We start from the raw sequence: 27590 nt of genomic DNA on the forward strand, positions 1-27590 counted from the left end.
TCAGTGAATATAATTAATTTTATTATGTTACACAGATTAATTTTATAAATATTTTGTCTTGGATAAAAAGATAAATGGATTATTTTACATACATTTATATACATATACCACTGCAACGATAAACATATCCATGAGTCTTTATGTACAAAATAAAAAAAACATAATGATATGGCATACAGTACAATATATTCAAGTTTCGAAAGATCTAATCTTCTATGAAAATGATTCTTTGTTCATATACACAATAAAAAAGTGCTTTCTAACAGGTATGTCACTGTAATACTAAGTGATGCACTGAGGAACCAAACACAACTACTATTTTTCTATATACATAATGGAAGTAATCATCATCTGCGCGTCAGTAAAATGTCTCTCTCAGAATTGTTTGAGTCTACGTCGCACCATAATAACAGCAAAACACGTTTCTAACCAGTACCGCCTCGACGTGTTGAATTCTAGTTGGAAGCAGTCCTACCATTAGTCAAGTCTAGGCTGTCAATCTCAAATCCATTAACATATTATGTATTAGGAAAGCGAGCTATGCTAATGTTACTTAAATCTTAAGTCGACACGTTTTGATGGTTTGATTATAATCAAGTATACGATTCATCTTGCTTTCCAAAAATACGCTTGTAAAGTTGATAGTCATAGAGTTGTCCATTGAGCTCTATGAAGGGTACATCATTTCTGTAGACTAGTTTATTAGATGAAAAATGAGCAACATTTTCTTGGACGTAGTTGGTTTTAGGCCTTAATATACCATGGTCGTAGGAGTCAACGTTTGCTCTCCTTGATTCAACATTATCACGGATGTGTAGGCGATGAGAAGTATACCCCTCTCCTTGTAAATACTGCTGATGACATGTTGTCCTGCTGTAGTCTGAACTCGGCTTGTGTTCTTTCAATAGTGTATCTGTTCGAGATACCGTCGTTTTTGTGACAGGATCACGCTGACTGTACGTGTCTCCGTAGCGGTCCAATCTTTCAATTCTTGTTGATTGGTCATACGTTTTTATAGGTTTTGTGACACGATATCGTCTATCGTACGCGTCTGTTGCTGGTTCGTGTTGGTTATACCCTTCTGTGACTGGTTCGTGTCTGCCATACGCGGGTACGTGTCTGCCATACGCGTCTGTGAGTGGTTCGTGTCTGCCATACGCGTCCACCATAGGGTCATATCCTGCGTCACCATACTCTACATTTTCCGTCAAACGGTCAGTAGAGTACGTGATAGCATGGTGTGGCCGATCCTTCGTTGATTTAGTTTCTTTCATCCCGTTAACATCCATCCGTGCCGCGGTTTTCTTCTTCACCACCTTCACTGGCTGGACGATTCCTTTCACAAGGAGATCTCCCTTTTTATGAAGAAGTAATGGCGGCCATACGTTGTACGATACGACTGTACCACTGTGAGTGTATGGCTTGTAGATGTTGGTGTCGAACGTCGTACCAGCGGAAGCTTCATCTCCAAGGACAACTGGGGGGTCCAGTACACACATGAACCAGCATATCTCGATGCATTTGCTTACAAAGTTAGGGATTCGTCTCGCAATGTATCCTAGTTTGTCAGTAAGTTGATCCTATAAATCAATTACAAATCATTGTGTAGACAATATACACTGTATAAATATACTGTTTCCCGTCCGAGGTCGTAAATATTTCTTATTTCGTATATCTTATGTGTATTATAATTTTGCAAATTGGAAAGCACGGCGCAATGTAACATAGAACATTTGGCCAAAGTGTGATCCATGTTTTCCTTTTTCTATGAATGAAATCAAAATCCGTTTTCGATACATTCTTCTGCATTACAAGATGGACATTATGGTCAACTTTACTTCATTAAACAAGACACCAATTGCAAATATTATATTTACATATATATATATTGATAATATCAACTTACCAGTTTGATACTGTTTACAGTCGTAGTTGACATTTCTTTCCTGCAATCCTTCATCTGTTTGATAACGGATTTCGGAATGTTAAGCTTCTTCGGTTTGTCCCAAGCAGGTTTTTGTTTATCCTGAATCATAAAGAAGCATAGTATATATGTACTATTGCGTATGTGATTTTCCCTAGACTCAGAACAAGACGGTTATTTCATACACCTGTCTGTAACGTCTCCACATATTTCTAACCCTTATGTTAAAATATGATTGCTTACTAAAAACGAAAAAAGAAATAGTAGTCCTGACCATGGGTGAAGCCCCAAAATCTCTGATACTGTTTTTTCTTTGCTAATTATTACATTTTCATATGTATATATCAAGATCCTGAGCCCGATTTCTCAAAAACTGACTTGAGTCAACATATTTTATATAAGTTACATAAGGAAAATTAACTTAAATTTTGACTTAAGTCTGATTTTTTCGAGAAAACGGCACCAGGTATGTGTGGAGTTCTCACCCCTGAACATTTTGAAATGGTCGCAGATTATTGAAAATTCCAGTAGTTCCTGACAAAATCCCCAAAACCCAACATTGAAATTCATTTATATCATTTTAGTCTTTCTCTAGGATATAATAGGTAATCATGGAGGTAAAATACAGCACATTCATCTATATAGACCATAGATGCCATAGGAAGATAGTCTTATGATTATCTTTACATTAACAACCCCTTTGGGGTCTCTGCATTAACATTGTTTAGGCTAGACTAGGAAAACTGTTTATCAACGACGATTTAATCCACGAGGAGATGGAACAGCCATTTTGACGGTGATCACGTCACCACGTCAACATTAGTGACGTCATAATGGTCACGTTTTGGGTGTCAGTTATGCCGTCATTTACTTCACTTTGCCTTGGTTAGTTTATATAATAGAAGTGACGAGCAAATGTAAATATATATCCATGTGAATGCAGTTCTCATATTTATGAGCATTTTGAACATTGTTCAAGATGACATCTAAAATGACCTCTGGAATCATGTTTAATAATTTCTTTAAAGATGCTCCACCGCTGACAAATGGTATTTTTTCACTATCAAAAACAGGTGCAGACGATTTAGTATTTTTCTTCAGTTACAAAAGTTACTTAGTTTACACCATCACCACCGTTGAAAAGTTTAAGCTTCTACTTTTACTTCAAGTTAAAAATATCAAAAACAATTAATTGCATCCCTAAAAAATTCCGTGGCACTATATCCCATATGGAATGATGTACTGATTGCACATGCACGAAAGGCAAAATAAGTTATTTATTTGTGTGTGTGTGTTAAATAAACATATATATACACAATTAAACACCAATTATTGTTCAAATGATGACAATCATTTATGCTCTGTCGGCGGTGGAGCATTTGTCTAATGGTGGTGCTTTACGTTATGTGTTTAACAAATTGTTAAACTTTGAAAGTGTAACATAATTATGGGACAGTCTGTACTTAGACAATAGATAATAATTATTATGAAGCGACTGATGATAGCAGGGTTCAACAATGGCTCGCATAGTAACGATTATGTAGTCTACAGAAAATTTGTACTATTTTAATCCGCCATCTTATTATTGTATTTGGTGTTTGGACTACAAAGTATTTTAGAAATTAACAATAGAATCCGAAAATACCTTGCAAAAGGATACATAATTTGTGGTCGACGTTTCAAGAAACTATGAAATATTTCAATATTTACCTTTCATCTTGAACTTTTGAAAAATGAGAGTGTTAGTAAATATGATCTGTCATCTTGAATAAAGTAATTATTAAAGATTATATTCAATATATTTATCAAAAATTCGCATCCTTATATTACTTAAAGCATTATTTAACATTTAACTTTTGTACGAAAGGATAATTACTGTTATATTTATTTGAACATGTATTTGGCGTTATCTTGTCCACACCCACCTGGATCTTATTATATACATACCAAAAGGCAGTTATCTACATTTTTTGCGACTAGACTATAGAAAAAGATGAAATAATATCTCACATCATCAGTAGGGTGTACTAGAGCCATTCCCAGGGACTCCATCTGTTTTTCGGCTAGGTCTGCACAAAAATTGTAGCATTTCTGCAAATGAGGTAAAACAAAAATTCATAAGCGATATGTCCGTCGTCAATTTTGTCGCTTAACAGCAAAAGTATACATAGAGTGGTTTGATTTGCGATTCTCCTTATTTCAAATATGCTTAATTGTATACATATTTGGAATACTACTCCGAATATTTGATATTACATCGACTTATTATTTGAAAACATTAAATTTAATAATATAAAAATGCAACAAACATCCTTGAAAACCATATAAAATGTTAATTGTATAAAATGATATATTATATAATTACCTTTAAAGTTTCTAACAGAACTTGTTACATTAATTTGTTCGTTCTTTTCAATCTCGCCTAGTATCTCCATGGCGTCTGTCCATTCGTTGTCATACAGTTCATTGTATTTCTCTGCCAGCTTTAAGGCCCTGTTAGGATCACTTAGGTCCGCGATCCCAGGGTTGTTGTCTGTCAATTTCTGTCCCATCTCCTTACTTAATCTGTTAATAAAATACAGTACAACAATAAGTGCAATTATTATACTTATACCAATGAATATTTTACAACATTCTTCTTCTCGAAATTAATTTACATGATCATTTTAATACAGTTGTAACTAAAGCAAGCTAATACCAATATGGGAATGCATATCTATTCAAGAAAATTACCATTTCGTGTAAGGTACCGTATTCAAAAAACACCTAGCAGGAAATCCTCCAACTGCCGCATTTACTACAATGTAACGATATCAACTGCTGGATAAGCTTGATTCGGCAATACGAAATGCTTTATTCGTCGAAACGAAATCTTAATTTGTCAATACAATTCACGTTAATCTAATCCACATCTGACGAAACTTTTTTTTCTAACTTGACCACAAAATTTAAACTACCAGTGATTTTGACATCATTCAGTCAGTCCCATCAAAACGCGACATCAGATTTACCGGAACATTGTATTTTTACGATAATGATTCTCCGTATCGTGGTATCGTTTATCTTGATTCATGACAAATGTATGCATTCTAAATAATTCTTTGTTGGTGAGTGATTACTGGAATTGCCGCTAATATATTTCAAACGGCAAGAAATTGGAGTACGCTCTCATTCAGGTTTAGTGAAGGTGTCGTTTCCTTCGCAACAAAGTAGCTTCTCGCTTCATATGAAACAACGTAATGTGATTTTTTTTGGCTATCGTTTTGAATGCCATCTATTAGCAGATGATTGCAAGGTAAACATTAATGTATGGTTTGCACATGTATCTTACAGTGCAAGATTTATTTTGGTGCTCGACATGGAAAGCCGAGATCATTCGGTAAAATCTCGCACCAAAATAAACCTTGTGATGCAAGATACTAACCATTGATTCTCTGATTAACAGTCAAATCGAAAAAGTATGCATGGTATATAAAATGTTTATAAAAAAACGATTGGAAACCATAGTAATACACGACTCTTTCATATGTGGATATGAAGGAGATGGAAATTCTACCCGAAGGTCACAAAATATTGAACAAACCGAGGCTTTTAAAGAGTATATTTCTCTCATATCTCGACGTTTTATTGCAATTTTACTACTATTATCCACAGTTTTGAAATACATTCGAAAACAAAAACAACCCGACTGCGTGTCAATTCTTCATACATGAAATTTAAGCGATATGTAACGTAAATCCCTATGCTTTCATCTTTTAAAGTAAACCCAACTTAGTTTTTGAAAAAAAAATACAGAGAAAAAAGTAATTTTGTTGACGTTGCAACGTCACAAGGCTGTATTGTAGGGGTAGCCATGCAACACATCCTCAGGTGATATGAGTGTATTGCATAAGACCAGCCATTATTAGACCTGTAAGTTCTAAGTAGATATACCTCGTCAGTGCTTCACTTTTCTCATTTTCTGCATCTTCTTTTTCTTTCTTCGCTTTCCTTAGTTCTTTTTCCTTCTTTGCTAAAGCAGTTTCGTACTGTTTCAGTTCATCTTCAACTTTGTTACGTTGGTCCTGTAATTGTTGAAGTTCTCTGCACTTTCTTTCTAACCTCTTGTTTTCTTCCTCAGTATTTTTCTTTTCGTCAAGGAGAGCGTTGAGTTGATCCTGTAGTTCCTGTTCATTACGGTTGGATCTCCCAGACGTAGTCTCAGCCAAGGATTCAAGATACTTGTCCTGTTCAAAACATTTGTATTCAAATCGAATGGTTAATTTATATACATACATTCACCCTATTGTTTAGTAAAATATAAAGCAAAATGACATTATGATTTAATAGCGTTGTCAATTAACCAGATGGAGTCAAAAATGAAAATGACATAGTTTATTATATGGTAAAAATTAAGAAAGAAGTTTGCATTGGAAAAATGACTTCTGAAAAACGAGAAGGAGAAAAGAATAGAGCTGATTAAACTGTTATGTATATTTCAGTTGTAATAATATGGAACCATATGAAAATTAACAGTATTTTATTTTGATTAATATCATTGGCAAACGACAGCTAATCCACTCAATGGATAGAAGTAAATCGGGTTTTGTACATACACGAACCCTTGTAAAGAAACATGCGTCAAAAGTGTATAAAAAGCATAAATAATATATATAAACCTCTGATGCTATCTGGTCGTCATTTTTAGTCTTTCTCATAAGTTCTTTGTAAGTACTCAAAGCAGCAAGGAGATCAATCTTTTTAACCTCCCCAGCTAAATGAATTAGGTTCCTCAGATCGGAAAGTTCTGTGTTATCCATTGAAGTGTTGCTTTCATGGTTTAAAGCGTTGGACTTTTGATCACTTGCCGATCGTGATGATCTTGTCCTAGTTGTGATAACAAGTTTATGGTTAGGAGCGAGTCAAAAATAGCATACAATATCAATGCATTATTCTGATTGAAAAACGCATTTCAAATAACATGTATAAACGTTCATCATTAATTGTGTCATTGTGAGTAATTGATATGTAAAAGTCGCTTTAAATTGAACAGATCTTAAAAAATAATAAAACACATCATTAAATTATGATTTCAACAAATAAGATAAAAAAATCAAACTGCAAAAACAGCACTCAAGCAAATTTACGAATAAATGCTATAGAGATGTCACCGAAAACCTATTAATATTAATATAGAAGTTTTGTGGTAAGACATCCTGTGATTTGTTCACGCAGACGCTTATATAATGCAATATTGATTCAATATGTTCAGAATTTAAATGATCCTGATTGATTATAAACAGGGTGCGTCCGTATGAAGTAACATATGTATGATGAGATGAATTGTTCTCCCATACTTCACAGTGACTGCTAGGGAAAAGATATCTCTATCTTACACAGGGGGTGTAAGATAGCTCACACGCGCTTGAAATAACGTGATGTCATCAATACATGCGGCGTAACTGCGGCGCGCATTGTAGATGACGTCATCAATTTTGACGCATAACGACGTTCCTACGATAATGGCGCGATGGAAAAGCTGGAAACCAAGTGGAATTTCCTCTTTTTTTCTTCTAAGTATGGAAGAAAAAGAATCTTACATGGGTCTGTGAAGTGGACAGGGATATCTCAACCCTCGTGAAAGAGTTTGCCTCGGGTTGACCGGCTAAAATCTTTCACTCGGGTTGAGATATCCCTGTCCACTTCACAGATCCATGTAAGATTCTATTAATCTATTTGTTTTAAAAATAACATAAGTAATAACATTAATTAATTTAAATATAAACTTCAAAATGCTGTTTCATGCTACATATATTTAAAACAAATATTGGGTATTCAGTTCAAGATAAAATATTGACAATAAAATTATATAATACTTTGTAAGTGGGAACATTCGGTAAAGCAATTAGATAAAGAAAGGTACCCCCATAATCATTTCATGCAAGTCCTAATAAATAACAACTTTAATTGTGCTAAATTCCATCTTGAGAACTGTTGGTGCTTTTGATGCTAAAAACGCTAAATAAAACTGATTGATTTTCACTTACGCAGAGGACGGTCGGGGATGGCGGTCACGTGATCTGTCAGTGGAGGAATTAAACTGACGCGCAAGTCCAGGGTATGAGGCTGGAGGTGAAGTCTTATGTCTGTCTCTATTAGACATTCTGGAAAAAAGTCCAGCAAGGTACTTTTAATTTACAATGGTAATAAAATGAAACTATTTTTGTCTTTCGTATATGACATTACAGAATGTTCCTAGCTGCTGTTAATCAAAATTAAAAAAAAAATCAAAGAATGCCAATTATGAAATCAAAATATTTGGCAACATAGCAGTGAAATTAAATATACACCTACGTTACAATGTGCCTCTGAATATATAACTGAAACAAGCTGATTCGCATGATTTTCACCCACAGTGTATTGAGGATAGAGAAGATGCATTGATATATTAAATGTTTATGCTTTGCGCTAAAATCGTTAATCGTTGTTTGATACCGGATCTGTTGGAATCAAAACCGCGATATCAACCATGCATTTATATAAAGCACGTGATGGGACATCAGAAATATATTTATGTCTACCACACAGCATCCTTGATGCTCCAGGAGTTCCTTTCACTGTCGCCAAATCCACCTATGGACTATCTCATAGTAAAACTAAAGACAGCTCATCAGGAGAGCAGGCCTGCGGAAACTTCCTTTGAATATTACTGGGAGAGCGACGCACCAATTGAGCAACACAGACAGCCACAGTGTATCGTTATTCGATTATGTTGAAGTATATCGGAGGGAAGCTCTGCGCCAATATTAGGCTAAACGTTGGAAGACAAATCACAACACAAACGCAGACTGTAAAGCTTGTAATGGCGTCGACAAGGCGAGCGTAATATAAGGAACCAATTCCGGATAATGCGGATCCGGAATTTACTAACAATACACTGGCGCTACCGCTTTTTTCTTTCAAAGAGAGAACATCAATTATAGTATATACTTTTAAACATGAACACACTCATTGGGTAGACTGCCCTCGTGCGTGTAAGGGGATTATTCTGCCCCGGTTATTTTCACAAAAAATACACACTTAACATATTCAAAAGATCATTAGAGTTCAAAGTTACATCCGATAATTGGACAAGGAAAAGTTATTACAAAGCTACCTATTTGGCACTTAGAAAAATAAGAAACAATTAAAAGGCGTTGGAAAAACATTACTGGTACATGGTCACTAGTCACTCCATAACTAACACGTTCAATCAAAAAGGTTCACTTATTAATCAGTCACATAGTCATCCAGATACTTGGGACGTTGGATTTCCCGGCGAGGCCTGTTGGTTACGATCGGGGTTGTGAAAGTTTCTTGTCCATCGTTAAGGGTCGACTGAGGGTTGAATTCATGCGCTGGTATCTCCGATATGACGCTAGGAATTTCGGGTAGTGGTTGTGGTTGTGGAGTTAATAGCGGTTGCTCATTTTCGCGAAATGTCATCGGACTGTTTCCAATACTAGTTGGCAATGTTTCATTACACGAGTCCGAAGTGGTGGAAGGGACCTTAAACAAGTCAGAATCCTTCACGCGGTATGACGATTTACGGAGTTGAGATCCTGCAAACTTACAAATGTTACGCCACTGACCGTCACAAGATACAACGATATATCTGTCCCTTCCGTAGAACTTATTACGGTCGTCGTTCACGTACACGATGTCTCCAACGCGACTTTGCGGAGGCGTAGGCAGACAGTTGGACGGTGATTTCGACTTCTCACTATAAGGATGGTTTGCGGTTTTGAGATCGTGTTGACGCGAAATCAATTGCTGGTCGTCAACTGGGATTTGATGGTGAGTGAACTGATCTCGTTGAGTCCACATTTCACGAGCGGACAACCCTCGGTTTCGAAAGCGCGTGTTCATCCGGGACACAGCGAGTCCTAAGAGGAGAGGTGTTACTGCTGTGCACGTAGGGTCTTGTCGTAGAATTTCGTCCTCCAATTCCTGGATCGCGCGTTCGGCAACAGGATTTTTGTTTGGGTTTTTGACACGGCCGATTTCAATCCTCAATCGGTGTTTAGACAAGTCCTTGTCGTTCACGAGAGCGGAAAACCCAGGCGCGCCATCTGTTCGAATAACGGAGAATGGGCCGTCTAACGGATGCATTTCCGAGCACAAGTAGATCAGACCGTCACGAAGAGATTCGCGTCATTCGTTTTCCAATATTATCGCGGCAGTGAACGATGTGACGTACTCGCGAACCACGAGAATAAGTTGGCGTTCGCGTTTCATAACATCCGCCGCAAACATCAGACCGATTTTTGCTGGGGTATCCCCAGTGCTTTGCACCCGAGTGTGACGCTGAATTTTGCTGAGTGACGCACATTGATGACATCCGGATGTTGTTCGTTCAACTGCCTTGTCCATGTCGAGGGCGAAGAAATAGCGATGTACAACGGCTTTGAGTTGATGAGTTGACGGGTGGTCCAATTTGATATGGAGCGACGTCAGAAGACCTTCCAATACGTTGCGCGGAATGATTATTCGTTCACGCTGTGGTTCAAACGGGATATCTTTCTTCACAACCAAAAGTCCGTCTTGTGCAATTGAGGCAGATTGTAGATAACGTTTGACGTCCTTGATATTTGTGAGTTTTTTCGACGGCCGTGTCCCTTGTTTCAAGTGGGCATGTGTGCGACGCAGGTCAGAGCATTCACTCTGAATAGATATCCACGCAGGTCTGCTTATGTACGGCAGCTTCACCGATTCGTTCAACACATCTTCTGTGGTAATGTGGCGTACCACAGAGCTTTCGGTGTACCGAATGAACGAACAAACTTGACAGTTGGGCTCTTCACACTCTGTGGCATTCCGGCTAGAAAAGTCCGACGGTAAGATAGCAGCACCGGCGACATGTCTGATAGAAATTTGATATCGACTAGCGGTAGCCAAATATGTGGAGACACGCGGGCTAGCCGAGAACTCGCCCCTACACAGTTTTTCGTAAGCTTCCACACATGGTTTACTGTCTGTTAACACGCAAGCCGAAGCCGTAGACTGGATAATGTAAGGGCTGAAGTGTTTTATAGCGGAAGCAATCGAAAGGGCTTCAATTTCACAGGGAATCCATAGACTCTGATTCTGTCGCAGTTTGGCACTGAAGAAGCCGGCAAGCAGTAGTTTATTACCGCGCGCGATGTACAAAGTCGCTCCCAGACCTTTACACTTGACTGCACCGTCGGTGACTATCCACAATTGGTCGTTTGATCGCGGTAATGTTATGGACTTGTTGGTGCTCAAAGCGGTCTGAGCTTTACGGAAAGACGACAACAGTTCATCGGACCATAATATTTTGTCTTTCGACTCCCTTCCAGCAGTAGCGCTATCGAGTGGCGATATTAAAGACGAACAGCTTTTTATGACGCGTGCGAGTACCTTATAGGCTCCAACGAAATAACGCAGACCAGTGACTGTTGTCGGTGGTTCACACGAGGCGAGTGCGGCGATTTGGTGTGCCGATGCTCTGAGCGTTCCTTGACGCCAAATCCATCCGAGGATTGTGACTTCCTTTGGTGCAATTACGGTTTTGGTCGAGGAGAGATTCAAGCCAGACTTTTGTAAGGCATCCAGTAATCGACCGAAGTTTGATAGCAATTCCTCTTCCTAGTTTCCCCCGCAATAGAGATCGTCTGCTACTTTCGCAACGATTCCTTCCTGAACGAGATGACCGAGAACACGGCATGTCAATTCCTCCAAAGCCGTTTCAGAACCGGGCATACCCATGGCAAACCGGGCATAAACGCGGACGCCTCGAAACGGAGTCACTACACCACAGTACTTCATAGAGTTTTTATCAAGCGGGATCTGGTAAAACGATTTTGTCAGATCTGTGACGGCGATGTAATTCCATTGTGCGATCTGTCTCAACGTGGAGTCCACATCGGGCATGAGCGATGGTTGGGGTTTACTGTACCGTCCTACGTCGGCGAACGCGGTAACTAACCGAAAGCCACCGTTAGGCTTTTTTACGAGGAAGGATGGATTCACATACTCTACATTTACGCTCACATCCTCGGGGCGACGAAAAACGCCCAGACCCTCGAGCTCGTCAAACTTATTTTGAAGTTCATCCAACTGGTGTTTACTATATTGGAGCAGTCTTCCCTTCCTCTGAGGGGGTTGTACCGGGCCCATATTTACCGTAGCCTTCAATGGACCAACAGCGCCGTTATAACCAGAGAAGGTAGGGTTGAAGACACTATCGTGTTGACCTAACAAGTCTTGAAAGCGGGATTTCACATCTCCAGACAGAATATTATCAGGGTCTAGGTTTACACTGTCAGAATACCTAACGTTTCCGGCTTTTTGAGTTTGAGTTTTGGTTGACATGTTCATATCACTTAACGGTGGGAGCGGTTCGGGGCAAAATATCGATCGGATGTTGCACAGGTGCTCGTTTCGTTTAACAGTTTGAGGTTCAGTAGTAAGGTTGGGTATTCTGATTGTCCCTGCCACGCTAGATACAAGAGACGGTGGCGGCCAGGAAAACGGTTCATCAGTCGTGGGGTGAGGCTCTATAGAGAAAGTTTCATCAGAAGGCGCAATATCGTCAGGGAGTTTCACTTCAAGGAATTCGCCCGGCCATACAGTGGTTGTTGTGGCGACCGGAGCACGAAGAACTTGTGCACGCTGTACGATGTGTTGGTTTGATCCTCGTAGCTGGGAACCATACGTGTACGCGTAGTTATCGCCTATGGCTACTTCATGTCGAGATGGTCGGAGAGAGATGTCGTTTTTTCTCCGTAAACGGGATACCCGCGAGAACATCTGTCGCGATATTGTCCACAACAAGACCTTCGAAAAACAAATCATGACCATTGTGATGAAATGAGAAGCGCGTTTCACCGATAACGTGTAATGCGGAGATACCGTCAGCCTGACTCACGACATATGATGACTTATTTACATGTACGCCTAACTTTGCAGTTATTGACGAATGAATCATGTTGCCTGTCGCGCCGCTGTCAATCGTTAAACGAACTGTGTGATGTATATAACAGGCGTCGAGATACGGTGATTGGCGGATTTGTACCCTATTCACACTAACTTCGACACGCGCAGTATTGGAAGAATCGGAGTCTTCTTCGTCACTGGGTGCAGCATCCAAATTCATAACACATCGCGCTTTAGCGAGGTATTTTCGATCATTCAAGGGTAAAAATGTACATTTACTGAGGAAGTGTGTGCTTGGCCGGCCTGCTTCCTTACAGAGGGGGCACGATTTCGATGAAACGGTAGCGCGTGGACGCGGGGTGGGCTTGGGCGGAAACGCGAGACCTTGAGATCGAGTGTTCGATATCGCTGCTCTCATCACTTTGGCATCGTCGCTAGCTCTTATTTCATCTAACAATGAATCTAAGGCCTGCGATATTTCCGGCTTAATTGATGCAAGAGTTCGTGTTCTCAATTCGGTACCGTACCGCTGTTTAACAAGACGAGGAAGTTCAGGGTTTATTAGGCGAAGCCATGTTAAGACTGCCATGTTTTCAATGGTGGGAGACAGTTCTTCATCGTCAGCGATTTCTTGTCCGTGATGAGTGATTCCCATGTGTCGCGACGAAGTAAATTATCCTCAATAAACGCCGTTATTCTCTGAAACAGGTCTTCCGGCCTTTCATTAGCTTCGAGTGTTATTGACGCGAAATCGATAAAGTGAGCCCCGGTCGATTGAAATCCGAAGTGCAAGCGAATTGTCTGCCAGATTGACGGGAGAGAAATTGAGTTCTTCACTATGGTACTTCGTGAAATTATAGGACAAAAGTTCGCGATTTGACCCAACATCATTTCAAGTGCACTGACTTTCTGTGCACGTGTTTTCCTCCGTGCCTGGGGGACATTATTATCGTCGTCAACAAAACCTCTATGAGGAGTGTCTCTGGTCTTTTTCTCCCATTGCACGCCTTCAACAAGAAATGGGGCGAAATTAGAATCGAGTGACAACGTGTACACCAGGTTTTGCCTCCAATTTTCAAAAGAGTTTATTGTCTCCACTTTACTCAGACACCACTGTTTTGGTGCTCTATTTTGGTTCGCCATTTTTGTTGGGCGAATTGACTTACACAGTTACACACCGCGCTTGCGACCCGGGTATAATGTTTATACGCTGTGAATAAATGTCTCTTACAGTTCAAAAGTTCATCCGTTTGCTGATGAAAAGGTGTGAGTAAGAATCTCGCTGCCACCACGCCAATATTAGGCTAAACGTTGGAAGACAAATCACAACACAAACGCAGACTGTAAAGCTTGTAATGGCGTCGACAAGGCGAGCGTAATATAAGGAACCAATTCCGGATAATGCGGATCCGGAATTTACTAACAATATACTGGCGCTGCATACGTGCGATTGGTCAGTTTTTCGTCCTGAACTGCTTTCAGTTTTACTATGACATAATCCAGAGGTGGGCATTACGACAGTGAAAGTAACCCCTGCATGCCAAACTGGTAACGTGTCACTTTCCTTTCGGCTTATTTAAAGTCTGTTAAATCCTTTACAACACTATTGAATCTTTTTTAAGTTCACACTTTTCAGATTTTATGTAATTGTCTTTAAAGGTGCTCCGCCGCCGACAGAGTATAACGAAACTCATCATTTGAACAATAATTGGTGTTAAATCGTGTATATGTATGTCTAATTAATACAAAAGCAAAACCGACTTATTTAATTTGCTTTTGGTGCATACACAATTAGAACTTCATTTAATGTCGGATATAGAGCTACGGAATTAACTATTTTTGATATGTTTATCTTGAAGTAAAATTAGAAGCTCAAACTTTGCAATGGTGGTATTAATGTAAAGTAATAAGTAACTTTTGTAAGAGAAGAAAAATACTTAATGATCTGCTCCTGTTTTTGATAAAGAAAAAAATACCATTTGTAGCGGTGTAGCATCTTTAGATATTGCTAATTTAAATTATGGAGATCAAGTATGGACCAGATGTTGTCGTTAATTAGATTCTACCAAGTCAGTGAATTAGCCAAGTGAAGTAAAGTTCCTTAATTTCCTAAATATCAATTTTAACATGTAGTTGCTCAATTACACATGTCAAAATGATTATCCGGTGTGCCTTGTAAAACTTAAGTTAGGGCAATAGATTGTTCACGAGCGCGACTTCGATCCAATTGTTTCTTCACTCTATGAATATCGAATCACTGTTTCTTAGAAATGGAAACACTGATAAGCGAATAGATATGCTACAATGTATATATAGAACATCTCAATCATGACCATGTATTAATCAGCCAAAGAGAATAGTGGAAAATCAGAGTATATATCTGATATATTTACTTACAAACATAGATAATAGAGTAAACAATGTTGATCTGCATGTTACAGAAAAAAGATTTGCATACGTTGAGGTGTAGCGTGGGTTAAAGTCACACTACACGTAACTAGCAACAAAAAGTCAAGTTAAATTCGACCTTGATATTAAAGTCAGTATTTATGAAGAAATATATATAATATCTTAATAAATTTGGTACAGCATGCGCAGTTGTTAAAAGTCGATACTTGTAAACATGCCTTCATTTTAAACCGGTAGCCATGTAGTAGTTACGATTATTGCCGAACGGATATTGGAAAGTTCATGACCCTTCTCGGAAGAGTTCGGAAAGACGTTTCGTAGTTACGGTAGTCACATGACGTTCTCTGCAACGAAGTTTTGCAAACTCCCTTAGCGATGCTCAATATTGATTTGATTTTTATCAAATGTTTCCGAATCATTATCACTCATCTTGACTTCGAATTATTGCTGTCTCTGCATATTTACAACAGGATTTGTTTTCAAAATTCATTTAAACATGAAAAAAATACAGCCTATTCTGTACTTGCATATTACAGAGTTATCTGTCCTTGCGGGTAGGTATTGATTGTGACGTCATGTGTTTACGAGTGTAATATTCCCTATTTTTTTTTGGAGAAAACGACGTGAATTTCGCCTACAAAATGATGATGTCGAAATGTATACCTACCCGCAAGGGAACTGACTTTGTAATATAAAAAGACAGAATTAACTACCAGAGTCGACGTGACAGGTTTTTGTGGCATGTTTTAATTAATTAGAAGGCGTTTCTATTCTTGTTTTTGTTGGGAAGAATATACGTACCCGGCATACTATGCTTTCTAAAGACGACACCATTATCTGTCTAACAGTCTTTTGAGCTACAATAATATTGTAGCTATGTTTGTGTATGAGAGTAAAATTATTGTCATTGTCGAACTTTGCGATAAAAGGAAACTAATGTTCCTAAGGCAAAACCGCCTATACATCATCCTAGGACACTCTAGGGGTTACAATATCACTGACGTTATACCCACCCCTGAACTATCTCATACAACTGTAGGTAAACTGGAGGCAGTTCAGCAGAAAACAACTGACCAATCACAGACTTGCAGTCTGTCCTTTGAAGTTTCAGAGAGGAGGGCCGACGCCCCCCCCCACGACTTTCCAAGCCATTCAGTGTAATCCACAGTTGTTATACGTTAATTCGATTTCTTTTGGTGTGTACGAACCAAGGGACCCACATCACCTGTGTTTTTTTCTTAATTCAAGGATTGGATATATAATGGACAAAATAGTAATTCAATAGAGTATTCGAGGTGTGTCTGTATGCATGTAAAAAACCCGGCAAAAGATCCCAGAACTCTCCTATAATGTTACTTGTACATATGGATGAATTATAAACCGGAGGTGGTAATAAAAGATGAAGCAGAAGCCTTTGACTCCTTAACCACTTGGCATATTAGGTGCTCTCTGTACAATAAAAATGTTCGTTGTATTGTAACAGGATGTAGTGATATGTACCCAAACCCCCCACAACCTTCCCCACCAACCTTATCAACCAACTAGCTTATATTACAATGTGACATTCATACAATTATGGTGACAAACAAATTGTGATAAAGTACGCATTATGGGGTTTACAAATATATTCTGTGTGACTGAAAAGGGTTAATAAAGTTGAACTGTTATTTCAAATGAGGTATGTCGGTTATTATTATGAAGTTGGTCTCGCTATATCATTAGATAAATGAAATGTAAACACAGTAACGTCTAATGTTGTTATGCTGTTGAGCTACTTTCGTTTTGTGTTGTGTTAGCATTACATACCTCTTGTTTACACGTATCAGCATGTATACATATATCGCGCCTTTTAAAATAACCGTTAGTGTTATAATCGGAATATCATATATCTAAACCACAATATAATGTCGTATATGCACGAAAATTTGCATTTTTTTTAATTATGTGATAACCAATGATTTGCTTTCTTACCTGTGGTATTACTAATGGTTAGATTTACTGTAGCACTCGAATTTACTCTGTTGAATGACTTGGTTACAATGTCACATGGAAGCGGTGCTGGTGCTCACTCAATGCAGATATTGACAGTTCCGAGTATCCCAAAACAGGGAAGTTTAAAATACGGCGTACTACCTATACATATATAAGCTACCGCGCTCAAGGTGTCGGTAGACTGTATATGCCTTCATAACTACCGTCGTTTGATTACACAATAATTTAGGTCACGTGTACATCAAAAAATAAAATTTTGCTTTGGCTTCAAATTTGTTTACTAGACCATGTAATTGCCATTATGCTTTGTCGGATAAACTAAATTTTGATACAACCTGTTCACTGTAAGATGAAACATGATAAACACAGTTAAACATTGTTAATTAGTAACAATATGATTAAACTATAAAAAAAAATCAAAATTCATTTTTTCTAATATAAAAAATCAAATTTGTCAAATTTAAATAATCAATCTCCTGATGCAATGTACCTGTAAATTTGAATTCAGCATTTGAGCTTTTGGATTGCAAAAGTATAGTAGTTCGAATCCATGTAAAACAGTTGTAAATATGACAATTATCCCTTTAGTGCCCCAATTTTATAGTCATTTACTTCTCCCTTGGGTAAAAATGTGTCACTTTCGTTTCTTTCTTTCTTCGTCTAAATTGTATCTTACGGGGAAAATATCCTATTTAATACTTACTTTGTCTAATCCTGCCCCCAATATAATTGGGAACTTGGAATATTTGCATAAAATGCACTTGCCCAAGGAGGGACAAACACACATACACCCGGAATTTCCCGTTTACTATAGATAGACGACCAATGCAAATAAGTAGATACAGGCAAGTTGTGGCGAAACTCCAGAGCGAGGCTGTGTACATAGTGGACCGAGCGGTCCTCCCAATATAATGATGTTTTCTATAGCTAGTACATTGATACGATTAGGAACGGTAAGTAATAGAGAATTGAATTATTGTAGCATCTTAAGAATGTTACAATAGATCGGTGGTTATTGTCCTTGATGTCGCGATCGGCTGTACACAACAATTTCACACAAGCCATTTACCTTCCCTTATCTTTAAGAGGCTCGGTACGGGGTTATGTTGCTTATACTACTATCCACATTTAAACAATTTAATGCCTTTGTCTGTTTTTAATATAACTGCAATTTTCCATTTTCATTATTAGGAGACAAATCTGAGCAGAGTTAGAAAATGTATTGTATGCAAACTGGTTAGCGCAAATACATAGTACATTTTGTATATGCATACATTTGCATACAGGACTAAGGTGTGCAACAATTATGAATACAAATAATACTTTTGAATACTTTTGAAAATTACCTTTCTTTTGACGAACTTCCTCTTTTAGTCGTCGATTGCCCCGGCATGGCTGCAAAAATACTCCAAGGATTGCCGAAAATCCTTTGAATTTTAAAGTACTTTCGGTTTGTAGAAGCCGCGCCAAGCTAAGGTACATGTACATATATATACACACATATGAGCACATTATTTAAATTTCTTCGTGGTGACCTATATACTACAATCGTTACATCTTATGTTTGAAAAGCAGGTGTCTGTCTCAACATTCCTTTCACGATTACGGGTATGATACGTGTACATGTGTTTACCTGCAATTTGCCACTAAAAATATTTTAAAGTTAACTTTGCGGTTAGATATTACTTTATAAAAAACTAAAACATTGATACACCTTAACCGACAAAAAAGACCAAAAGGCCAATTTTGATGTCGATAAAATATCAATGTTAAGGATTTAGATGTTTGTAAAACTTACTATGCATCGCAAACAATTCGGATTCTCTTATCTGTATTTATCGTTACATGTACTTGAAAATCAATGAATATCTTGACGGACGATACGAAGTCCTAAATATAAATGTTCAATGTACAAGGGTACCGATATATATATATATATATAAGTAATAAGATAAGTAATTAGATATTATACAAATATTTCATGGGTTACTGTGCTCTAGTTCATAATATTTAACCCGAGGTGGTGGTAATCAACAAATGTTATATTGCACGAGGCCGAGTGCAATATAACATTTGTTGATTACCACCACCTCGGGTTAAATATTATGAACTAGAGCACAGTAACCATGAAATATTTGTTTTATTACATAATCACTAGTTTTTCAGTTGAATATTGTTAAGCGGATACGAAAATTAATTAACAAAATCTCAACACCGTATCGTACGGAGAAGCTTCAAATCCTATTGAAGATTGACGTATAACACACAAACGTCAGGTGGTAACTCTGGTTTGGATATGTCTTATTGTCTTCTTTCACATTATTAGACCTGCATGCAGCCTTTTAATTCAACGCATTTGCCGTGTCCGTCCTGACTCCTCTACTCGATAAACGTCTAAATGACGTGCTCGATTCGAGATCTATAACGTTAGCGCGAAATTGAGCGTGAACCTCTGTGACGTCATAATAACGTAACTCACTGTTACCCGCGATTCCTCGGAAGTTTTCTACAAAACTAGACAACAACACCGAGGTGTTCCTAAAGCCGTGCAATATAACATTTCGAACCGTGCAATATAACGTTTCCATGGAAGCGTGCAATATAACTTCGAACTGTGCAATATAACAAGGTTTTATTGAACGGTTGGGATAATAGTTGAAATCAAATTATGTAATAAATATAATATGTATCGTCAGTATACGTATACATTACACTGTATCCATTGGAAATATAATTCCGCCTTTTTTTACAAATGTTTTTATTACAAAGTAGTCGGTATTCACTTGATGTACTTTTCTTTGAATCACATAAGAAATATGACATAGACTCAATTATTGTAGTACTATAGTTCCTTTGTGAATTGTTTACGGTACCAGCTATGTCTATTGCCTGTTGAAGTTATCAAAACTAACTGGATACTTGTAGCAATTAAATTGATCTATGTAAGGTATTTACATTGTCCCTACGGTGTTCAGTCGCAATCAGTAAAATATATAAATGTATAGATTTCTGTCAGTTATCTCAGTGTATTTGCGCTCATCTGCTATCATATTTCATTCATTAACTCTCTTGGTTGCATATAATATTATTTTTATGTTAATATTAAATTGATAAAGTAACTTCCAGTACAAGTAATTGTTAATTATCAACTTTATTTCATTTTGTTTCTTTTTCTATACAATTAGTTAGAAAGGCGTCAAGTATCAACAAGGAAGAATTTGATTCAAAGTTTAAAACTTATAGTTATCCATACAGCACACACTTACGTATTTACTTCATATTTACATTGCATTATGGGTTGGAGATCATTCTGGATAGGTAAACCATTTCTTATATTTCGTCATACTTCATATATTCGGTATGACCGCATAACCAATAACGTATATTTTTATACATGCCAAAGAATTACAAACATAATGAAACATGTTTGCGAATTGACTCAATTCAGATCAAATATTCGGAAACGTTTCCTCATGTCAGTGTGACTTTAATCGATCGAAGGATGAATAGGTTTAACTTTTACATCTGTAATATAACGTCGATAAATATAAAGATATACGCAGTAGCATACATGCATTGATGAAGTTTGATCATTTTCAATAATTCCATTTTATCAATACCTTAAAGTTGTATGGTCTATCACTTTCGCTCTTTTTGTCATAGTGAAAACTGTTTAAGTGTTATACACATTTTCCCCTGTCTGTCCGAGGTTTAAACTTTCTACTTTTACCACTTTTTATAAAGTTGCAGCACTGGAAGTATTTTTAATTATAGAAGTAAAAAATCTTTTTAACGTGTACACGTCAAAAATAAACTCGAAAGATGCCGAATCATTCCGAACTCTTCCGAACATCGTCGCGACAATCTCGAAGTAACACGAGAGTTGTTAAACCAAATGTCAACAATTTTTTTCATAAACAAAACATGTGGTCGACCTCAGCAGACTGGATCTACAAAGAAAATAATGCTTGCACATTACAATATTTGATACACACAATATTGAATTACGGCAATGTGTGAATTAGATGTTTCAAATACTCGCTCTGTGGACATATACCAGCACGATTTGCTCATATTAGCCAGAAGGAAAACGTAAACAAACACATGTGCGCTTACGCTAGGTACCTGGATCACCACGTGCAGGACGTGTAGACATAAGTCACGTGGTACGATTCGGAATGCCGACAAAAGCCGAAGGTACTGAACATGGCGGTGATTGAAGGCGCTATATTCAAAACCAGGAATATATGATCCCTAGATTTCGGCGCTCTTATAGGCCGACATATTCTTTTGGGGAGCTTAAGCAATAAGTTACATGTGCATGTTCAAATATCAAATGTTTAAGCAATGTATCGTTACAGTGAAAATTACCAGAAATACAACTTTAATGGACACAGGTTAAAACTAACTTTTGTTTCTAGAATTTCTGTAGCAGGTGTAGGCCAAGGTGATGTCATTGGTCTCTAACCTTTAAGCAACGCATTAATTGTTTTCGAAGTAAATTATCCTGTCAAAGCAAAAAAGCTGAGTGAATTTGCGACGCTCAGTTTGATCCTGTTCTTGCTGCAAATTTTGCTGAATATCTTTTCATTATGCATAATGAAAAGAGAAAAGATATTCGGCAAATTTTGCAGCAAGAATAGGACCAAAATGCGGGTCGTAAATTCATTCAGCAATTTTACGTTGACAGGATAATTTACTTAATAAAAATTAATGTGTTTAATAAAACGTGGCATCAGCGTTTGTAGTTATAAGTTGTACTTTGAAACTGATTTAATAATTCTATTTCCAGGTCATAATGTAAAAAGACAAGACAATCAGAAACAAAATGGCTGCTTTACACCAGTCTGTGAAAAGGCAGAAATTGATGGTGGCTGCAATCGACTTTGGTACCACGTACTCCGGTTATGCGTTCTCCTTCAAAGAGGATTATAAGACCAACCCCCTTCAAATATCCATCAACCAAAGCTGGACTGCCGGCTCCAGAAGTCTTGTGTCCTTCAAAACTCCAACCTGCATTTTATTCGACAAAACACAAACTTTTGTAGCATTCGGATACGCAGCGGAGGATCAGTATTCCGAACTAGCTCTGGATGACAACCATGGTGACCATTATTACTTCCGGCGCTTTAAAATGAAATTAATGGAGAAAGTATGTTTATTTCTGTTATTAATGGATATACAATTATGCAGTAAATTGTAAGAAATACAACTTTACGACTTTGACGTGTACAATGCATAACACGCAATACGTTATAAGAAAGCTTCGTGTTCTGGACTCTGCTAATTTCGATAGGCTGTTTCCCACTCAATGGATGTTTGATATAGAAGACTGAAGCTAGTCTATATACATGTATCTTTGAAATTTTAAGATTTTGGTTCCGTAAACTAAATTGGACATGTGAAATTCAGAGTTGGGTATCAAATTCAATTTCCCATTAAGGACATGCTACCACAAACTATTCTTTCTAAACGTCGGTTACTCAATTCTTCAAGACAGACATATTACTAAATAAATGGAAGTAAAGATGATCTCTCATTAAAAAAAAATACAGATTTATATTACTTCTTTAAAGCAAAGATGAAATCTCCAAAGTAAATTATGAACCCCTATTCTACTCTAGTACTGACCATTATTACACAATAGCATACAATCGAGTCCCAAACAGGTACTTTGTCCACAATAAACCGTTGTTAATGCTACGATAGTTGTCGTTTTAGCCTCTCCAAAGGAACTTGTATCTGGAATCCGAAACCAAGAACAAACAAATGCCTGCTAAGACAGTATTTGGTGAATCTATAAAGTACCTGAAGGACCATTTACTAAAGACACTGGAGACCCGAGGCACAACAGTGGTCAATTCGGACATCCATTGGGTGCTGACCGTCCCCGCCATTTGGAAGGACAATGCCAAACAGTTCATGCGTGAAGCAGCGCACTATGTAAGTTGGAAGTCTGCTTTTTTTCTAAATATTCTTGACATTTTACAAATGTTTATAAGTCACGGCAAGGACTTATCCTTGGTCACAACGAAAATGAGTTGGTTTGCAGTATTTTTATCACTGATACAAGTTGTTTGATGTTGCATAACATCATGCTATTACAAGTGTCCAAATCGTGTCTGCATATTTTCATAAGCCGGTATAGTAAATGAACAGCTCACCATGTGTTTGGATAATTGTCCGACTTTTACCTTTTGTCGTCGATGAGATAATGTTTAATCTTTCACTTGTCTTTATAGGCCGGTATAGTAAATAAACAGCTCACCATGTGTTTGGATAATTGTCCGACTTTTACCTTTTGTCGTCGATGAGATAATGTTTAATCTTTCACTTGTCTTTATAGGCCGGTATAGTAAATGAACAGCTCACCATGTGTTTGGATAATTGTCCGACTTTTACCTTTTGTCGTCGATGAGATAATGTTTAATCTTTCACTTGTCTTTATTGGCCGGTATAGTAAAATGAACAGCTCACCATGTGTTTGGATAATTGTCCGACTTTTACCTTTTGTCGTCGATGAGATAACTTTGTTTGAGATAATCTTTCACTTGTCTTTATAGGCCGGTATAGTAAATGAACAGCTCACCATGTGTTTGGATAATTGTCCGACTTTTACCTTTTGTCGTCGATGAGATAATGTTTAATCTTTCACTTGTCTTTATAGGCCGGTATAGTAAATGAACAGCTCACCATGTGTTTGGATAATTGTCCGACTTTTACCTTTTGTCGTCGATGAGATAATGTTTAATCTTTCACTTGTCTTTATAGGCCGGTATAGTAAATAAACAGCTCACCATGTGTTTGGATAATTGTCCGACTTTTACCTTTTGTCGTCGATGAGATAATGTTTAATCTTTCACTTGTCTTTATAGGCCGGTATAGTAAATGAACAGCTCACCATGTGTTTGGATAATTGTCCGACTTTTACCTTTTGTCGTCGATGAGATAATGTTTAATCTTTCACTTGTCTTTATAGGCCGGTATAGTAAATGAACAGCTCACCATGTGTTTGGATAATTGTCCGACTTTTACCTTTTGTCGTCGATGAGATAATGTTTAATCTTTTACTTGTCCTAATAGGCCGGTATAGTAAGTGAACAGCTCACCATCTGTTTGGAACCGGAAGCAGCCTCACTATACTGTCAGTTCCTTCCTCTGGACAAGTTTAAAGGCAATGTGACCTTCAAAGGATCATCTTCAAAATACATGGTTGTTGATTTAGGAGGTACGATACATATCAATCATGGTTTAAGATTTATTTAGTTATCTATTAGACCATTTATTTGCTTGAAGTCTTGAAAATATCCCGTAATATTTATAACGGACAGAAATCTTTCGTAGACAAATACTACTAATTTAGAAAAGCTCTACCTGCGATGTGAATCATCGGATTGTGTTATTGCGGTTATAAAAGTAAGTGATATATATTCTCCCATATGCATAGTTGAACTTAAAACGTGTTTCTTCCGTAACAGAAAGAATATACTAGTACATATAATTGAATCAATAATTGATAATTTAAGTAAAATCGTTTTATGAATTAAAAACACAGGGCAAATAGTAAAAATGATATAATTTTCTATTTAAACACGGCGGTTAGAAAAAAAATCCAGTGAAAATAAGTAAATATTTTGTACTATCTTTTATTATTTATTGCACAAACGCAGACACTTAAAAATAGCGTACCCGAATAATCCGCATTCGGGATTATTGAAGAGTTCAGTCCTGTCGGAGTGCAATCTAAGTGTCTCAAAACGTATTGTTTACAAATAGTCGCGTGTGTAAACGTGATTGCTTCTTGTTTACATCTTGTTTGTACTTGCACGTTATATATTTGTTTCAATTAGGAGGAACGGCTGACATAACAGTACATGAAAAACAACCAGATGGATCCCTAAAGGAACTACACGAGGCAAGCGGTGGACCCTGGGGTGGCAAATATGTGGACGAGAAATTCATGGAACTTTTAATTACTCTTGTCGGCCAAGACGTCATAGACGAGTTTGCAGAGTTAAACAAGGCCGATGTCTTGGATATATATAGGGAAATCGAAACTAAAAAGCAAACAATCAAACCGGACATGACTGGGAAAGTAACAATAAAGGTTCCTGTGTCAGTTGGAGACACATATAAACAGAAAACAAAACAAAACATTAAAAAAGTCATCGAGGGATCAAGGTTTGAAGGGAAAATTACGTGGACGGGGGATAAACTACGAATGGAAGCGGATTTATTCCAGGATTTATTTAAGGACGGAAAAGATAAGTTAATAGATCATTTAGACAAGTTATTTCATGATAAAGAGGTGGCAGGAGTAACAACTATCGTGATGGTAGGAGGCTTCTCAGAATGTGAAATTTTACAGGAAGCCATGATGGATAAGTTCGGTCAAAAGCGCAAACTTGTTATACCGGAAGACGCCGGACTTGCTGTTTTAAAAGGCGCTGTGCTTTATGGTCACAAACCACAGACCATAGTTCAAAGAAAGGCGAGATATACATACGGTATCAACATTACTCCCGCGTACGATAGCAGAGAGTACTCCCCCACAAGACGCGTGACGATAGATGGTGTCGATAGGGTCAAGGACGTATTTAAGAAATATATCGAGAAATGTCAACCGCTAAGAGTAGGTGAGGCCGTCACAGGAAGACACGTGACTATCAAAAGAAATCAACGGGAAATGTTATTGAAGATTTACGCTTCAGTGGATGCCGAACCTAAATACGTCACGGACAGAAACTCGGAATTTCTAGGAAAGGTTGTGGTAGAACTGCCGGATTCTGAGGAACGCTTGACCGTCGAAGTGAGCATGATTTTCGGGGAGACTGAACTAATGGTTGAAGCTCGTACACAGAATCCAGGCCAAGCTCCCAGAATTCATCGGGCCTACTTCGACTTCCTATGAACCCTATCTTTTAATTTTAGTGTCCAATGTACACTTTATTACATTCAATGCAGTCATATGTGCAGAGCTTGTTAAAAAAGCACAATAAACATTAACTGATGTTTAAAATTTAAAAGCTAATTTGTGATTTGCAATTACTTTCAAGATCGATGATATACTCTACCATAACTAATATAGAGGATTAAAAATTCTTTCATACGGTATGGGTGGTGATTAACAGAAACTGTCCGAGAGGTGAAACGTTCAACGGTAAAATGTTTGATTTAATGTTTCCTAATTAAAGCTGCTTGTTCATCCCATCATTGTGGATTCTATTTTTGCCATGAAATTTGTAGTAGTTTATAGGTGTAGTGTCAATTTACCAAATATTCACAGTAGGGTGAAATGACTCAATATTTCCCTTAACATTTTATCCTTTTGTCATCGATACTTCCATCTGTACCGACGGATATAATTGACCTTGTGGATGGTCTGCTTTATATATGTACTTGTCCCTACATTTTGAGGGCGTGTCATCAATACTGTTTTAGCTATGATCATACTATAATTACTTGTGTAAGCATAAACATACACCGGGTGATATCCCGACAAACTAAAAAAACATCTGTATAGAGTAATATACATGTATAAGCAATAACCGTACACCTTTAGATGGATGTCATGATCATTTTAACAAACATATCAGTAGATTCTATTTGTGTAAACCAACTTTCTTTCACGGCTCCTGATTTCGCGATTTCGGTTTCAAAGCATTTTCTCGGAGATTGAGTATTCCGGATTTGAAATTGAAAATAAATCTTTTGTTCAATTTACTTGTTCAAGGATTAAGAATTGCTGAAGATATCTACTTCGCGAATTTACATTGATCGCGAAGTTCGCGAAAATCAATCGCACGCGAAAGAAAGTTGGTTTACAGTTAAATGAATTGCATAGATTTGCTGATACCTTACGGCACGTTCATACATACACAATGTACACAATACACCGTATTCACCGTAATTAGTCCCCCATCCCTATATGCGCCTCGCCCCTTTTCTGGAGAAGAGTTGAAGTTGTATAAACTCCCCCACACCACATGGATTCAATAATGTTTTACTACATTTGATGCCTCTGACATCAGCATTGTGTCCCGTATTACATGAACTTTCTTTTACATGTGAATCACAACATGATAATGCGCCTCAAATGATGAAAGACATGCATGTTTACTGTAACAAATTAATATACCATGAGTACAGAAAGGTTTACAACATGACTGACCTTCTTCGACTTCAACTTACATTTTAATTCATTAATAAATTTCGTCCCTCTTTGTTACAATTATTTTAGAGTCCTGGACGCTAATTACGGCAAATACGGCGGTATGCAAGACGTAAGCTGTCGAAATAATACTACTTTTCCATCCTGTAAAGATGTTTTATTAAAATATCACTCACT

The 27590-nt window shown here is 37.5% G+C and overlaps 2 protein-coding genes across 2 annotated transcripts; one reads left to right on the top strand and one right to left on the bottom strand.

Annotated features, from left to right (window-relative positions):
* On the bottom strand, window positions 1–18733 carry LOC138328199 (uncharacterized). Its single transcript, XM_069274886.1, is given in 9 exon segments — window positions 1–1580; window positions 1907–2026; window positions 3935–4015; window positions 4290–4313; window positions 4315–4489; window positions 5858–6150; window positions 6583–6790; window positions 7951–8067; window positions 18589–18733. Coding segments are annotated over 9 exon segments (2052 nt in total). The 5' UTR covers window positions 18636–18733; the 3' UTR covers window positions 1–593.
* On the top strand, window positions 18046–26450 carry LOC138328201 (heat shock 70 kDa protein 12A-like). Its single transcript, XM_069274888.1, has 5 exons — window positions 18046–18195; window positions 22035–22394; window positions 22964–23185; window positions 24326–24470; window positions 25093–26450. Exons 2-5 carry the CDS (start codon window positions 22071–22073, stop codon window positions 26151–26153), a joined length of 1752 nt encoding a protein of 583 aa, XP_069130989.1. The 5' UTR covers window positions 18046–18195; window positions 22035–22070; the 3' UTR covers window positions 26154–26450.
* Window positions 26451–27590: the final 1140 nt, after the last annotated feature.

The sequence above is a fragment of the Argopecten irradians genome, chromosome 7 (assembly GCF_041381155.1).
Source record: "Argopecten irradians isolate NY chromosome 7, Ai_NY, whole genome shotgun sequence".
Lineage (NCBI taxonomy): Eukaryota > Metazoa > Mollusca > Bivalvia > Pectinida > Pectinidae > Argopecten > Argopecten irradians.

Excerpts from the sequence above, each read along its gene's own strand:
- LOC138328201 (XM_069274888.1), top strand. The coding sequence starts at position 22,071 with ATGGCTGCTTTACACCAGTCTGTGAAAAGGCAGAAATTGATGGTGGCT. Across the intron at positions 22,395-22,963 it reads AAATGAAATTAATGGAGAAA|CCTCTCCAAAGGAACTTGTA; the intron begins GTATGTTTATTT and ends TTGTCGTTTTAG. Across the intron at positions 23,186-24,325 it reads TGCGTGAAGCAGCGCACTAT|GCCGGTATAGTAAGTGAACA; the intron begins GTAAGTTGGAAG and ends TTGTCCTAATAG.